The following is a 16131-nucleotide window of genomic DNA, read 5'->3' as shown; positions in this document are numbered from 1 at the left end:
ATATAATGTTAGGAGATATGGTTATCAATATGAACATAGCTGGGCTCTTTTTCAGCAGAGATGTTGGGTTTAACAGGGAAACGACCTCAAAAATAGGTACTACAAAGAATATGTGTGGCTATTAACTAACAGAAGTTATATTCACTTGCAGTGTTCACAAGACACATATATGACTTGAAACATCATTGGTTTTAAGAGACAAAAATGATGAATGTTATACGTAAATATTGATTTGGTAGCATTGATTTCTTCTATTACATTTGAAGGCTTTAATAGGACTGAATAGGAAAGATCTTTTTAAAGCGATAGGGATAATTCAAAATGTATGTTTTCTTTCTTTTCAGGACTTCCAATAGTAGCCAGACATTGTCATCCTGCCATACTATGGAGCCATGTTCATCAGATGAATTTTTCCAAGCCCTTAATCATGCTGAGCAAACATTTAAAAAAATGGAAAACTATTTGAGACATAAACAGTTGTGTGATGTAATTTTAGTTGCTGGTGATCGCAGAATTCCAGCTCACAGGTAGCTGTTTTCAACATGTCTATGTGTGCAAAATAGTTCTTTGATAATTTAGCTATGTATGTTGAGATAACTTACTGTAATTTATTATGTTTGGGGGAAGGGGTATATTTCATGGGATTTCCACCAAAAAACAGTGCATCTGAAATTATTTCACATTAAATGAACCTAAAAGGGCAATTTTCCCTCTGTAGAAGCACAAAAACAAAACACCTGAGCCCCAGGTAAGTCAGTATTGTTTGGTATAGATTTTAGCTACTACAAGCAGCTTTCATACCATGTTCTACCTAGTAAATACTAGGGTATGTTGAAGCAAAAAAGGCTGGTGAAATGGAGTAGCAAAAAGTCTTAAGAATTTTGAAATAGCCACATCTATCCCAACTTCTGTTTGCTGATCTCCAGGAAGTATAAAAAGCAGTGTTGGGGGAAAAAAGCCTTTGTCACAAATGATGTATTATTTCTTAAAGTAAGAAAAAGAAAAGAGCTTCTTAATAAAGAATAATTCATTTTCTTCTGATAATTCTATATTCAGTTGTTCATTGTTAATCACCACTGTGATTCTCAAAGGTTTTTTTATGCCCTTCAAAACTAATTAACACTCATCCCAAAGGTTTTTTTTTTTTTTTTTTAAACCCTCCAAAGTGTGAGTAAAATCATTAAGAAGAATGGGCTTGGTCTTACTGTTTTCAATGACTCAGTTAGCATACATTTATTGAGATACTGCTATATACTGTGACCCAAAGTCCATGTTACGAGCATGGGTTTGTTAGAAAAGCTATTTCAACCTGAATTTCATAGAGGCATCTCAAACTCTGTATTTCCAAAACTGAACTCATTACCTTACCTGCCATCACCGTCTCTCTTAGATCACTAATGCAAAAGCCTCCTGACTGGTCTCCCTGCATCTACTCTTCGCCTACATTCTGTTTTTAACACAGAGACCTGAGTGATCCTTTAAAAAGGAACTCAGATTCAGTCGCTCCTCTGATCAAACCCTCCAGTGACACCCTGTGTCACTGTGTGAGAAAACCAAAGTATGTGCAGCGGCTGGTACGATCAGGCTGGCATTCTGTCCTAGAGAACAGAACAGCTCTCCTTGCTCACTCTGCAGAAGCCACCCACTTTCTCTTGTAGTTCCTTATATGTGCCAGGCATGCTGCCCTTGCATTTGGGCTTCTGCACCAGCTACTCCTGCCCCAAAGCTATTCCCAGATAGCTGCATGACTAAACCCTGCATCTCCTTCAAATCTTTGCCCAAATGTCACCTTCCAAAGAGACAACCTGCTTAAACTCACCACCCTTTCCCCGTTTGCCTTTACCCTACTTTTCCCCCATAGCACTTACCGCCTTTTATTTACTACAGAATTTACTTCTGCTGTTCACTCTTTTCTTCCTACCCTCTAAATGTAAAACTCCATAAGAGAAGGGGCCTTTTGTCTGTTTTGTACCCTGATATTCCTCAAGTGTCTGGAACAGTGCCAGCACTTGTTGGGCACACATCAGTATTTGTTCAGTGAATGAATACATGAATGAGTGAATAAATAGACAATTCTCCGAAGAAGGAATCTGAATGGCCAGTAAACATTTGAAAAACTTCACTAGCAATCAGATGAATAAAAATTAAAACAATGAGATACTATTTAACACTGCAGATGGCCCAAAATTTTAACATCTGACACTATTGTGAGGGTCTAAATTGGTCCAGGACTTTGGAGAGCAATTTGGCAAATCTATGACTGAGCAATGCTATTCCTGGGAGGGGAGGAGAATGGAATTAGAGAAGGACACAAAGGGAGCTTCATTGTTATCTGTATTATAATTTTTATTTCTTTAAAAAACGAATAAAGTAAATCTATAAAAGTATGCTGACATGGAAATATCTTCAAGGCATTATCAAGTGAAAAAGTGTGTTTCAAATATATATATATTTCTAACTTAAATTTATTTTTATGTGACTATCAAAAATCTGAAGAGACATAGATAATACATATTATAGCAAAATACTGTAGTTTTAGGGTGTTATAACAAATATATAATAAAATACAAAAATAATATAATAATAAAAATTATCATAAAGTTAAAAATAACTTGCTGAAATAATTTTCAAATGTCTCTCATGTATTTACTGCTATGATTAAATTTTTAAAAAAATACCTTAGGTTATTTTCAAAAATGATAAACAGAAAATAACCTTTATATTTTTTCCTTTTTGTATATAGTTGATTTAATGCTATGGGCTTGTAGCTTGTCTTCTGGATGTTATAAAGCGATATTTGAATAGCAAGCAGGTAAACCATTTACCTCAGCAGAAAATTTTCAGGAATGGTAATTTATTATTCAAAGGAAAGAAGTAGACCATAAAGCAATTTGTCAAACTTAAGATGCATTTCCAGTACCATGCACTTTCCATGGGTAAGGAATTTAAAAAAAAAAAAGAAGAAGAAACAGTAGCATTTATTAATAACATGAACTTTAATGTGGTCACTGATTCTTTTTCCCAATGTGTTCTCAGATTGGTGCTCTCCTCTGTGTCAGATTATTTTGCCGCCATGTTTACTAATGATGTCAGAGAAGCAAGACAAGAAGAAATAAAAATGGAAGGTGTAGAACCGAATTCATTATGGTCCTTGATTCAGTATGCATATACAGGTAATAAGCCTGAAAATGCAAATTAAAACTTCTTAGATTTATATTATTAGATTTCAGATTTCTTCTTCTAATAAATCATGCCATAGTTAACAGTTAATTCTGCTGTTGCTGTCACCACTTCTGGTGATACCTGTATAGGTTAAAATCTCCATATTAAAACCTTAAAAATGATTATCATAATTAAGCTCTTGAATGGTATTTTAAAATATTAATGTAATAATTAGATGAATTATGTAATGTCAAAGTTTTACATTTAAAATTTGAAAATTATACAAGTATATACTACATGTAAATTACTAATTAACGCATCATTTTAAAATTCTGAAATTACGCCATTATTTTACAGTTTTTTATTTTAGTAGAGATCACAAAGAGATAATAAATTTTTTCCACATTTAATACTTGTTTTTTCTTGTTTGAATGTCTTAAACCATCTAGGTCTGTAATACATGTAATGAGCTCTTATTTAGAAATACTACTGTTAACATCAGTTATTTTATAAAATAGGATTAATGTAGTTCCATAGCTAATGGAATTTCTTTTTGTCATGAAGGCCGCCTTGAATTAAAAGAAGATAATATTGAGTGCCTGTTATCTACAGCTTGCCTTCTTCAGCTTTCGCAGGTTGTGGAAGCATGCTGTAAGTTTTTAATGAAACAGCTTCACCCATCCAACTGTCTGGGAATCCGCTCTTTTGCTGACGCCCAAGGTTGTACAGATTTGCATAAAGTGGCTCACAATTACACTATGGTATGTATGATTTGAAAAGCAGGAAAGCACATCCTCTCTGCCTCATTCCTCATTGCTGCAGACTTATCTCCATGTTGCTGTTCTCCCATGGCTCTGCCGCATGTCTTGAGGTTCAAGTTCACTGTCTAGTGTGTCACATTTTCATTGAGTTATGAGGGGAAAACTCCAAGTAATACTTCTCCTGGATATGTGAGTCAAGCCCTAAGTTATTACAGTCATTAGGAAGCAGAACAGTGGCCCAGAACTGTTCCATTTCAGGTTTTCAGATCTGCTGCTTTTTAAAGCAGGACTTCTCCAGACATTTTACCTTATAGCACATGGATAAATTTCAGAATTGTTCACATATTCACTGATAGAGATTGGTGATAGTGGTTGTAGCATATTGGTAGAGGTTGAATGGGAGACTTTTTATTAAGGATAAATCTGATCATATGTAAGAAGTATTTGTAGCCATGTTGAATGATGTTATTAATTGTACCAAATTATATACTCAAGATAGATCATAGAGGAGGTTCTGTTCCAGTAGCCTGAAGGACAGTGGAATACGGATTGGTCTAGGATAGCAAGAAAATAAGGGCATATTGAGGGCTTATTGTTTGGGCCAGCCTTCATGGTTTTAATAGTTGAGGGGTATGGGGAAGGGAGAGTATGTGGATTTTTAAGGAATGAGCCCGTTGCCACATTACGGACAATGATTGAAGACTGTTGTTTTAAATGCTTAAACTAAGGCAATACAGTCTCTAAGAGAAGAAAGAATGTGAGCATTCACGTACATGTACAGATATCCATATTACTGATTTTATCCACTTTTAGGAAATGTTATTTGATCTACCCTTTCCTCCATCCTTCCATTGAGTTGGTTGGGTTATGAAGAGATTGATGGTGCTTTAGGAATCTTTCATTAGAGAAATAGAGATTTAGACAAATCGTAAGCATAGGTATTTACAAACTATTGGGAAGATTAATTCTACTTCATAAGCTTGATATGAGGATTAAGTGAATTAATGGAAGTTTAACACTCAGAACAGTGATTGGCACGTCATATACCTAGTCAATAAATACCATCGCATTGTCATCATCATTATACAGAGTTACTTCATTCATCACAGCTGGGATTTATGTGAGGGAACAAAAGCACTCATATGAAACCACACCCTTTATGACTGGTTTTTTCCCTGTGGTGTAATCACTTCTCAGGAAATGTTTCTTGTTTATGATCGTCCTAAGGCCTCAACTGAAAAAATAAGACATTGTGCAACAGAACAAAAATATACAGACCTAGAATGGTGCTAGGTCAACATTTTGAAAATTAAGTCCATTGAAAGGTTCTCCCTTCTCAGTCTTTATCATTCTTTGTAAATTTCTCATTTTAACCTCACACCTGCAGTTTCAAATATTTTTGGAACAAGATGAATATAAATAAATATTAATAGAATAAAGATTTTTTTTCCTTCATAATTAAGTTCATAATTTAAGTAGTATCTTTTTCCCAGGAAGATGTTTTATTCACTTGAAAATGTTTGTATGCATTTAGGTCACTCCTGTTTACAGTAGAGGCACAATTGCTGCTTTATGGTTTACACATACATTTAAATTAGCTAGATGTTTTTAAACCTATTTTCCTAGCCAATTAGTTGGGGTAAATTTCTTTTCTCAAGGCCATTATTTTATGTTATTCAGTTTTAACAGAGACATGAAATTGAATTCTAATAACAATAAGTAATTTAGAGGCAGATTGTCTGATTTGAATTGTTGCTATGGGAACTGAATGAGAATGTATAGCAAAATTCAATCTTCAATTTAAATAAATCCTTCAGTAACTTCATTTGCTTAAAACTATTCCAAAGGGGGAAAGGGCACAATGCCAGCAAATGTTTGGCAGCATGATACTTGTTTGTATCACGAAATGGTGGTGAAACATGAAGTGAGCGTAGTGCCGCACCAGCGAGTCCCTCAGTGAGTGGCGCATGTGCTGGGGTTTCCCCCACCCTGCACGGACACAAGGAGGGGAGGATGAGTTCTTCCTCAGGATCCTGGAATCCGGAAACCTTTCTTCTCATTCTAACCGCCACTAAACATGACCTGGAGCAAGTCATTTGCCTCTAAAAACACTGATTATTATCATTATAACTATTTAATACCATTATGGATTTATGAAACAAATATAAACACTTAATTTCAAACTTGAAAATTTTGTTTCTCAATCTAGAAAACTTATAAAAGCATTGAATTCTGCTAAATTAGCTGCTTCAAAACCAAATTAATATTTTTGAAAAACACTTTGTGTTGAATCTTGAGTTTGGTAGTATTTCATAAATTGTTGAACACTCAATTTTCACTTAATATAAATTATACTAGAGTGTAATGAGCATTGTTCTCAAATATATCAACAAATAACTTGTCAAATGAATATTTATATAACAGTCCTTTTCTTACTAATGAAATGCAATTAATACCATTTAAAAGTATGGCAATAGTCGCACCAGTATTATATAAATATGTTGATTATACTATATACTAAACCCTTAAGCAATTAGAAATGTATATTATTTTGATTTCTTCAGGGTCTCACCTAACATTGTATAATAAATATCTTTCCATGTAGCTATGTGGTCTTTGTCCTTGAAGTTTTTAATGCCTTTTTAATACACATTCCCTATAGCTGAACATTTAGGCTATTTTCCCACTTTTTACCATTATTAATAATAATACAGAGAAGCATTATTGGATATTCAGTTTTGTGTTCTGCTTACAAATTTATTAAGGTTTAAACTACAAGGAGGATAACTGGGTTGAGAGTTCCAACATTTTTATGGTTCTTGCTATGTGTTACCAAATCATTTTATAATGTCAGTATACAGTTGAGTAGAACAGTTTGCTTAAAGCTATTCCAGCACTGAGGTTTTATTAAAATATATTTCTGAAAATGGTAATCAGTCATTTAAAATAGACTCATTTGGGCCTCTTTTAACAAATCATGATAAATTGAAGCAATTGAATTTAGTTAATTATTCATGAATGGTTTTCCTCTTAAGAATTTCTGCTGAAAGGAATGTCAACCCAAGATATATTTTAGATCAGTATCTCACTCAGGTTACCACAGGCTATGCAGAAAATGTAATTCTCATTTTAATATGGAGGATAGTTATGGATAGTCCTTACTCTAGCCCTAATTTAAATAGCCTTAGCCACTTTACTACAACTCTGCATGCTGAGACAGTGACAGTACATTAGGAAGTAGAAGAAAAACATTAAGGGACAATATGTCTACCATTTGCATTTGTGTTATAACTGTGCCAACTATCCATGCATTAAGATTTGTGACCATTCAAATTGGAGAGTATATTTTCCTTCTCTCCAGATTATTTCGCATAATACCCTATAAAGGTCACCTCACACCCAGGGCCATTTCTAGCTCCCATTTCAAATTATAAAGAGCTTGATTCTAGCATGAGTCCAGGACTGAGTCATCTTCGGTTCTGGTCCCAGTACGTTCTAAGTCAGCACTTTTGCTTTGGTTCGTCTTCCTATGAGACCAAAGAACTTTGTAAAGAAATCAGATTAGAAGAGATTTAAAAATTTCAAAACAGACCTAAAATTCTGGATGGTCGTATAAATAACATTAAAACAGTCTCAAAGACCAGTTTGGTTCTAAGATAGCCCTGAGGACCAGTACTTTTTCTGAGCAGGGTCTGGGAAGACTTCTGTGGTCTAGAGTGGTCTTGGGAAATCTAGCCAGCCTGGAGCACATTTCTGAGTAAGAGAAATAACTTTAAGCTCATCCAGGCATTTGGCTCCACTGTTGGCCAAATTTTTAAGGAACCACAAATCCAAACTAACTTCTGATGGTAGAATATCAGACATCTTAGTGTCTAATTCATTTTTTTCTATCGTCCTTTAAAAGACTTGCCAAAACTATTTTCTTACTTAGGCAAAATGGTACCTAAATGTCTCAGGCCCTTTTTAAAAATGTAATCAGTGATACAACACCTTAATTCTACTTATATATGTTTATCAACATAATTGCAGTTTAAATGTTTTTTTCTGCTGTGTTTCTTTCCTAGTAGGTGGAAATACATTTTAAGGTCTTAAATATAAATTATGTTTTGGCATCTAATACAAAAAAAATTTTAGTTTCTTTTAAATAAACTGTGATGGGCAGAAGAAACGATAGTTTATCTGCTATTTCTTCCCTCTAGGAGCATTTTATGGAAGTAATCAGAAACCAGGAATTTGTATTATTACCAGCCAGCGAAATTGCAAAGCTCTTGGCCAGTGATGACATGAACATTCCTAATGAGGAGACTATTTTGAATGCACTTCTTACTTGGGTCCGTCATGATTTGGAACAGAGACGGAAAGATCTCAGTAAACTTCTGGCTTATATTAGGCTACCTCTTCTTGCACCACAGGTAATTAATAGTTATTTGTTTATAGATTTTTTCTTTGCCTATATATATTCCTTTGAATATTCCTTTGCCTGTATACATTCCCATGAAATGTGTAGGTGAAAAGATAGTAAGGTAACAAAGTTCTGCTTACATTTTCAATCCAGAAAGTCTAGCTACCTACATTGTATCAATTAACTAACATTCTTGGTTTGGGGTTAATAATTTTATTTGACTCAGCTATAAACCTATCCTACCAATTGGAGGAAAATTAGTAAAGCTGCTAATAAAAGGAAAACACTGGAATCTAGGAACCAGAAAATTTAGATTAATTCGTTTGCCACATGTTTATTAAGTATCCACTAAATACTGGATTCTGATGACATATAGATTAGTAAGATATGATAATATTCCAGTTCTGACATTTTAAAACTCTGTTACTTGGCATATTCACACACCTCAGTTTCTTCATAATATCCTCCCTATCTCACAGAATTATTATGAGGCTCAGAAACATGTTCTGTAAAATAAAATGTGCTATAAATAATATCATTATTATCATTAAGAATTAAAAGATATCTAGTTGGTACATTCAAGGCAATCAGTCATAATGTATTTATATACATAGTTTCCCCTTTTTATAATTTTCACTGAAATATACAAAAATTTTCCCTGCATACTTTGCTGCCTATTTCAAGGCCTTAAATGGAGAAAGAGAGAAGGAATCAGCTGTTACTGTTCAAGGTCAGACTTTCTTTTCTTTTCTTTTCTTATTTAAGGAGCCATAAGTATTATCTTACTTGTATTTATCTTGAACATAATGTATTATTTTCCAAGGTTGTGAGCAAAAGTTACTGCTTGCTCTCTGCCTTACAGAGAATAATCAGTGGTGATGCTTTATAAGAATTCTCCTTTCAGAGGTAGAGTATTGTATGAATACACAGGAGTGAAACCACATGAATTGATGACAATTCAGGAAGAATAACATAATAAAATGTTTCTCTTGAAATCAGATTTAAAGAAGGGAGTTATATTTTTACTGCTACTTAGCAAATTTTTTTATTCTTTCTAGAGGAAATAAAATGAAATCTGAAAAATCCTGTTAGACTTTGAAAAGAATCCATGCAATTAAGTAACCTGAAAATTTACTGCAATTCTGTAGTTTCAAATATTTTATCTGCATGATGCTCCACAGACCTGTAAAATTTTTGTTATCCAGGATGCTGCTGATATTTATAGCCATAAGTTCTTAGAGTCGAAAGGCACTTTGGAGATCTTTTAGTCCAACACCTGTTGTACAAATGAAGTGACAGACCAGAAAAGTAAAACCGTATGTTCAAAGTCACAAAGTAATTGCATAAATTCCTCTCCTTCTGCATTGTAGTTTTATTTGGCTTTGCTCCTTGGCTAACATCGTAGAGCTAATGAGAGGCAGAGGTGGGACTTGAACTCAAGTACAGTTCTGTGCCTTTTCCACTAAACCATTCTGCCTCTAGAATGTACTATGTGTAAGATTGTTGGGGGGAGGTATCAGATAGAGGAAGAAATAGATTGAAAAATAAATCAGTGGTTATAATGAAGTCTGTGACAGATAGATGAACACAGCATTATGAAAATAATAGAAGTAGCCCACCCAAACTGGTGGCAGGGAAGCAGGCAGAACTTCCTAAAGTGTCACTTGCTCTGCGTTGTGAAGTAGCCATCCAATACACAGGAGACAGAGGAGATTGTACTGGTTATGGAGTCATGAGTGAACATATTGTTCTGGAATTTGAAGGTAGTTTGCATGGCTAGAGTGCAGAAATAAAAGGAGGCAAAGGTAAGGTGAGGCTGGAAAGGGCACAGGACCAGAGCATGAAGAACCCCTAGTCAGGCCAAGGAGCTTAGATTTTATCCTAAAAGCAATGGGGAAGCACCAAAGGATTTTTAAGAGGGAATGACATAATTATAAATTTATTTTGGAAGGATTACTATGACTGCATTGTGTAGAATAGGTTGGAGGGGTCAAAACTAGAAACCCATTAGAAAGACTTGGAATTCAGACAAGTGAATTAGGCACTCTCTGGCAGTGGAAGTTGACAGAAATTACTAGGCTTAAGAGCTATTTGGGAGGTCAAATTGATGCAACTTAATGACTGACTGAATGGTGAGGGGTACCAAAAAAGGGGGGTCCAGCATAATTCAGATTTGTGCAACTAGGTTACTGGAGGTGCTATCAATTGAGACAAGGAATAGAGGGTGAGGAAGTGGGACAATCATGTTCCCAAAGCTTCTTGGCACCTTTAATCCTCTTAGAGTCTAAGAAGAAACTTTGAAAACTACTTATTTAGGTTGTTGAAACCAAAGGCAAGAGAATGACACTGGCCAAGGAGAACTCAGGAGTGCTAGGGATGGAATGCCTGGAAACACTAATATTTAGTGGTTGTCCCCAAACCTGGCTAAATAACTGGAGTGCTACTAAAAATTGATTCCAACTTCAAAAAGGAGGAAGTTTTAACTTGCTCAGATGCAACAGAAAAGACAAATAAGTAGGGAAAATCCAGTGGATTAGCCCAGTGGTTCTCAAGTATGGAACCAGCACTACCTCGGAACTTGTTTAAAATGCAGATTACTGGGCCTCGCCTCACACCAACTGAATGTTAAACTCCAGGGGTGGGGTCTACCAAATTGTGTTTTAGTAAGTCCTCCAGTGGCTTTGATGCATCCTCAAGTTTGAAAACGACTGTTCCACGGATGAGTAGTGGTGAGGGAAGCCACATTGCCCTGTATAATTTAACTACTTCACTTTTCTTAGCCACACTTTTTTTCCTATGGTGATATTAAAACTATGTTGCAGTATTGTGACATTTAGAGATACTGGCAGTGTGGTTTTTTTTTTCCCCCCCTTTGGTAAAAGTGAAGGGCAAGATTGCAGAATTAGAGTTATCAAGTAATAAAGCTTTGAAGTAGACACTAAAATCATCAAGAAAATGTTGGATTGTATTCTGCATGTTTTATTTTTAAAGGTAGGAAAATGTAACAATTATTAAATTGTATAATGCCTATCATTAGACAATAAATGACCAATATTTTTCAAATAGAGGTTAGGTCTAGTTACCTAATGAATTTACTTTGTCAAATAGTTCCTTTCTCAGTGATACTGACTAAATGAGGTTTTGGCCTACCCTGTTAATATGAAACATTCTATTTAGCCCAGCTAGAAGGGGTTCAACTTACATATAATAATTTTATTATGATAGTGTCTCCAACAGTAGATCCTTAAAATGGCCTAGGAAATAATGCATGTAATTGTAATCCTCTACCAAACGTTCACTTCAGTGTGGGCTTTTGTTTAACTCTGAATAATCCAGAAGACAAGTGTTCATGGTCATGTCATTTTACTCTTGAAGGCATTCCAAACTTTCAACTTGATCAAATTTTAAACAATGTGAACAGAAATACTAGGACATATACATATTATTCAAAAGATCTGGACATCTAAATTATTCAGCATTCCCAGTGTTAGCCTAAATTTACAAGTATCTTGGTCTTTACTATTCTGCTCTCAGTTCTCAGTGCTCTATTGTTTTCTACTAAAAGCCAGAAATATAAATAAGTCAGTATTTACCTTTAGCATTCTTTTAGTTTACAAATTTTTGATACCAAAACATTTTTTTGAAAGTCTGTAGAGTTCATAAATAATTCACATCTTGTTTGTGTCTGAGGGGACAATTTAGAGAAACGGTCATATGGTGAACAAGTATGGGAGTGAAGATAAAAATTCACAAAATACAGATGTTTCTCCTGTATTCTAAAGGCTTGCATTTTAATAATTTGCCATTCTCCTATGGCAGAGAAGGCATTTAGTATTCACCAGAAATGCAGAGTATATTTTGTAGTTCTCTCTCATTGCCTTGTGAATAATTTTCTGAATGATAATCTGTTACCTTGCATTTGATTAATCTGATCTCTGGATTAATGGCTTTATATTTTCTTCTATTATTTTTATCTCTTTACTTAAATATAATAAGTCTCATTTATTCTTAAATTATAGAGACTGTCAGCATGCTAGGAAATATATTTTACTTCAAATTGCCATTACTACTAAGTCTCCCAAGACTTTACCTATTATTTTTTTCATTTTATTTTTATTTAGAAAGGGCTAAAGGAATTATATAAGTGGCACAGTCACTGCTCACAGCAACCTCAATCTCCTGGGCTCAAGCCATCCTCCTGCCTCAGCCTCCCGAGTAGCTGGGACGACAGGTGCTCACCACCACACCTGCCTAATTTTTCTATTTTTTTTGCTTAGGCTGGTCTTGAACTCCTGGCCTCAAATGATGCTTGCACCTCAGCCTCCCAAAGTGCTGGGATTACAAGAATAAGCCACCATGCCTGGCCAGGACTTATGTCTTAGTTTGACTTTTTTGCCTTTGGTATGCTGTGCTTGGTTTCTAAATCCCATAAATTTTTAAGAGTGACTTTTGTTAAAGACTCTTCCATTATCAAAACATGAACATATTCTCAACATCATTAGTCATTAGGGAAATGCAAAATAAAACTACAATATCCATCTACCTGAATGGCTGAAATAAAGAAACAGACAGTAACAATTGCTCGTGAGGATATACAGAAACAGGAACCTGCATATAGTGCTGGTGGGATTATATAGTGGTGCATCCACTTGAGAAAACAATTTGGCAGTTTCATAAAAAGGTAAACATAAATTTACCGTATGACCCAGGAATTCTATTCCTAGATATCTACCCAAGAGAGATGAACATATGTCTACACAGAGACTTGTACACAAACATGCTCGGAAGCTTTATTCATAAAAGCCTGAAACTGAAACAACCTAAGCATCCATCCACTGGTGAATACATAGATAAAATGAGGTCTATCCATACAATGAATTATTATTCAATAATAAAAAGAAATGAAGTACTGATACATGCTACAACATGGAAAACCCTGAAAAATATGCTAAGTGAAAAAAACAAGTCACAAGAGACCACATGTTGTATGATTCTATTTATATAAAACGTCTAGAAAAGGCAAATACATATCAGTGCTTGGGACAAAAGGTAAGAAAGAGGATGAACAGTAAACAGGCATGTGGCATCTAACTGAGGTGGTGAAAATGTTTCAAAACTGTTTGATGGTACTGGTTCTACAACTTGCTAAATTTATTAAAAATCATTGAATTATATATTAAAGTAAATGAATTATGATATTTAAAATATACCTCAATAAAACTGTAAAGAAATACATTGTCTAATACAATCAAGCAGTGTATCAAAAGGATAATACATTGTGACCAGGAAGGTCTTTTTCCGGGAATACAGGAATGATTATGAAAGTAATTATTACATCAATCACTTAAAAGGAGAAAAAGCCATATGATCATATCAATCAATCTATGAAAGGTATTTGGAAAAAATTTAACAAGCATTCTTAATTTAAAACTCCAAAGTAGGGCCAGGCAAGGTGGCTCATGCCTGCAATCCCAACACTTTGGGAGGCCAAGGCAGGAGGATCACTTGAGCCCAGGAGTTTGACATCAGCCTGGGCAACATAGCAAGATCCCGTCTCTACAAAAAAATTTTTTTAAAAATTAGCCAGGCATGGTGGTGTGCACCTTTAGTCCCAGCTATTCAGGAGGCTGAGGCAGGAGGATCACTTGAGTGCAGGAATTCAGGGTACAGTGAGCTAGGATAGCACCAGTGCACTCCAGCATGAGTGACAGAGTGAGGCTCTGTCTCGAAAAACAAAACAAAAAATCAAAACTCCCAAGTAAAATACACAGAGATAGAGACAATCTAAATATAATAGAGATGGATTACTAAATGCTACAGCAACTATTATCCTAAATAGTGAAACAATAAAACCGTATCGATTCAAACCAGAAACGGGGATACTGTGTATCACCTTAATTATTTAACATTGCTTTGAAGGTTTTAGCAATTGGAATAACAAAATAAAATATTTGGTATACACATTAAAAAAAGATGCAAAACTATCCATATTTGGTGATAATTATGATTATATGCATAACAACTGGAGCTTAATAAGGGAATAAAATACAATCAGAGTTTCTTTCCTCCAGCAAAACATAAACAAAATGAAAATTTAAAAAAAATCCATTCTTAATAGCAATGAAAAATAATAAAATATGTAGGAATTTATTTAATAAAAGGAAAGCATAAGACCTATATGAAGAACACTGTGCAACAAATGGAAAGGCTCTTTAACAGAAAGACTTACTGTCATAAAAAATGTGAATTCTCCCAAAATTAGTAAATAAACTTAATGCAGTTCCTATTAGAATTCCAAGAGGATCAGGATAGTGAAAGGGAATTGAATAAATTTATTGTAAGTTTATATGGAAAATAAAAGCTCAAAAATAGCCAAGAGGCCAGGCACAGTGGCTCATGCCTGTAATCTCAGCACTTTGGGAGGCTAAGGCAGGAGTTGAGCCAGGAGTTCAGACCAGCCTGCACAACATGGCGGTATCTCATCTCTACAAAAAATCAAGAAATTACATGGGCATGGTGGCCTCTGCCTGTAGTCCCAGCTATTCAGGAGGCTGAAGCAGGAGGATCACTGGAGCCCAGGAGTTACAGTGAGCTGTGAAAGCACCACTGCACTCCAGCCTAGGCAACAAAGCAAGACCTGTCTATAAAAATAAAAAATAAAAATCACCAAAGAAATGCAAATCAAAACCACAATGAAATATCACCTAACCCCAGTGAGAATGGCTTTTATCAAAAAGACTCTTACAGACATTGGCCTAGGCAAAGAATTTATGAAGAAGACCCCTAAGGCAATCACAGCAACAACAAAAATAAATAAATGGGACCTGATCAAATTAAAAAGCTTCTGCACAGCCAAAGAAACAGTCACGAGAGTAAACAGACACCTACAGAATGGGAAAAAATTTTTGCATACTACACATCAGATAAAGGACTGATAACAAGAATCTATTTAGAACTCAGGAAAATCAGTAAGAAAAAATCGAACAACCCTATCAAAAAGTGGGCAAAGGACATGAATAGAAATTTTTCAAAAGAAGATATAAAAATGGCTAACAAACATATGAAAAAGTGTTCAACATCTCTAATCATCAGGGAAATGCAAATCAAAACCACAATGAGATATCACTTAACTCCAGTGAGAATGGCCTTTATCAAAAAGTCCCAAAACTATACATGTTGGCATGGGTGTGGAGAGATAGGTACACTCATACACTGCTGGTGGGACTGTAAACTAGTGCAGCCCCTGTGGAAAGCAATGTGGAGATACCTTAAACAGATTCAAGTAGACCTACCATTCGATCCAGCAATCCCATTATTGAGCATCTACCCAGAAGAACAAAAGTCATTCTATAAAAAAGACACCTGAACCCGAATGTTTATAGCAGCACAATTCACAATCGCAAAGATGTGGAAACAACCCAAATGCCCATCAATTCATGAACGGATTAGCAAAATGTGGTATATGTATACCATGGAATATTGCTCAGCTATTAGAAATAATGGCGATATAACATCTCTTTGGTTCTCCTGGAGAGAGCTGGAACCCATTCTATTAAGTGAAGTATCCCAAGAATGGAAAAATAAGCACCACATGTACTCACCAGCAAACTGGTTTCCCTGAGTGCACATTTGGGAATAACACCAATTGGGTATCGGACAGAGATCGGGGCTGGGTGGAAGGGATGGGTGTATACCTACTTGATGAGTGCGATGCACACTGCCTGGGGAATGGACACGCTTGAAGTTCTGACTGGGGGGGATGGGGTGGGGGGAGGGGATGGGTGCACACCTACATGATGAGTGCGA

The 16131-nt window shown here is 35.3% G+C and overlaps 1 protein-coding gene across 3 annotated transcripts in view; it reads left to right on the top strand.

Annotated features, from left to right (window-relative positions):
• The window catches only part of KLHL5 (kelch like family member 5), a 68262-nt gene that overhangs the window by 30143 nt on the left and 21988 nt on the right, over positions 1 to 16131 (top strand). For 2 of the 3 annotated variants that reach the window (XM_069493989.1, XM_069493986.1), the window contains exons 2-5: positions 345 to 527; positions 3037 to 3173; positions 3727 to 3923; positions 8123 to 8335. In XM_069493989.1, the coding sequence (XP_069350090.1) occupies positions 385 to 527; positions 3037 to 3173; positions 3727 to 3923; positions 8123 to 8335 (690 nt within the window). In that variant the 5' untranslated portion in view covers positions 345 to 384. The remainder of the gene's footprint in view (positions 1 to 344; positions 528 to 3036; positions 3174 to 3726; positions 3924 to 8122; positions 8336 to 16131) is intronic. The other variant, XM_069493988.1, reaches the window with a different exon arrangement.

This window comes from Eulemur rufifrons, chromosome 19 (genome assembly GCF_041146395.1).
Source record: "Eulemur rufifrons isolate Redbay chromosome 19, OSU_ERuf_1, whole genome shotgun sequence".
In the NCBI taxonomy this organism is placed as follows: Eukaryota; Metazoa; Chordata; class Mammalia; order Primates; family Lemuridae; genus Eulemur; species Eulemur rufifrons.
This window is presented reverse-complemented; position numbering and strand designations above follow the sequence as displayed.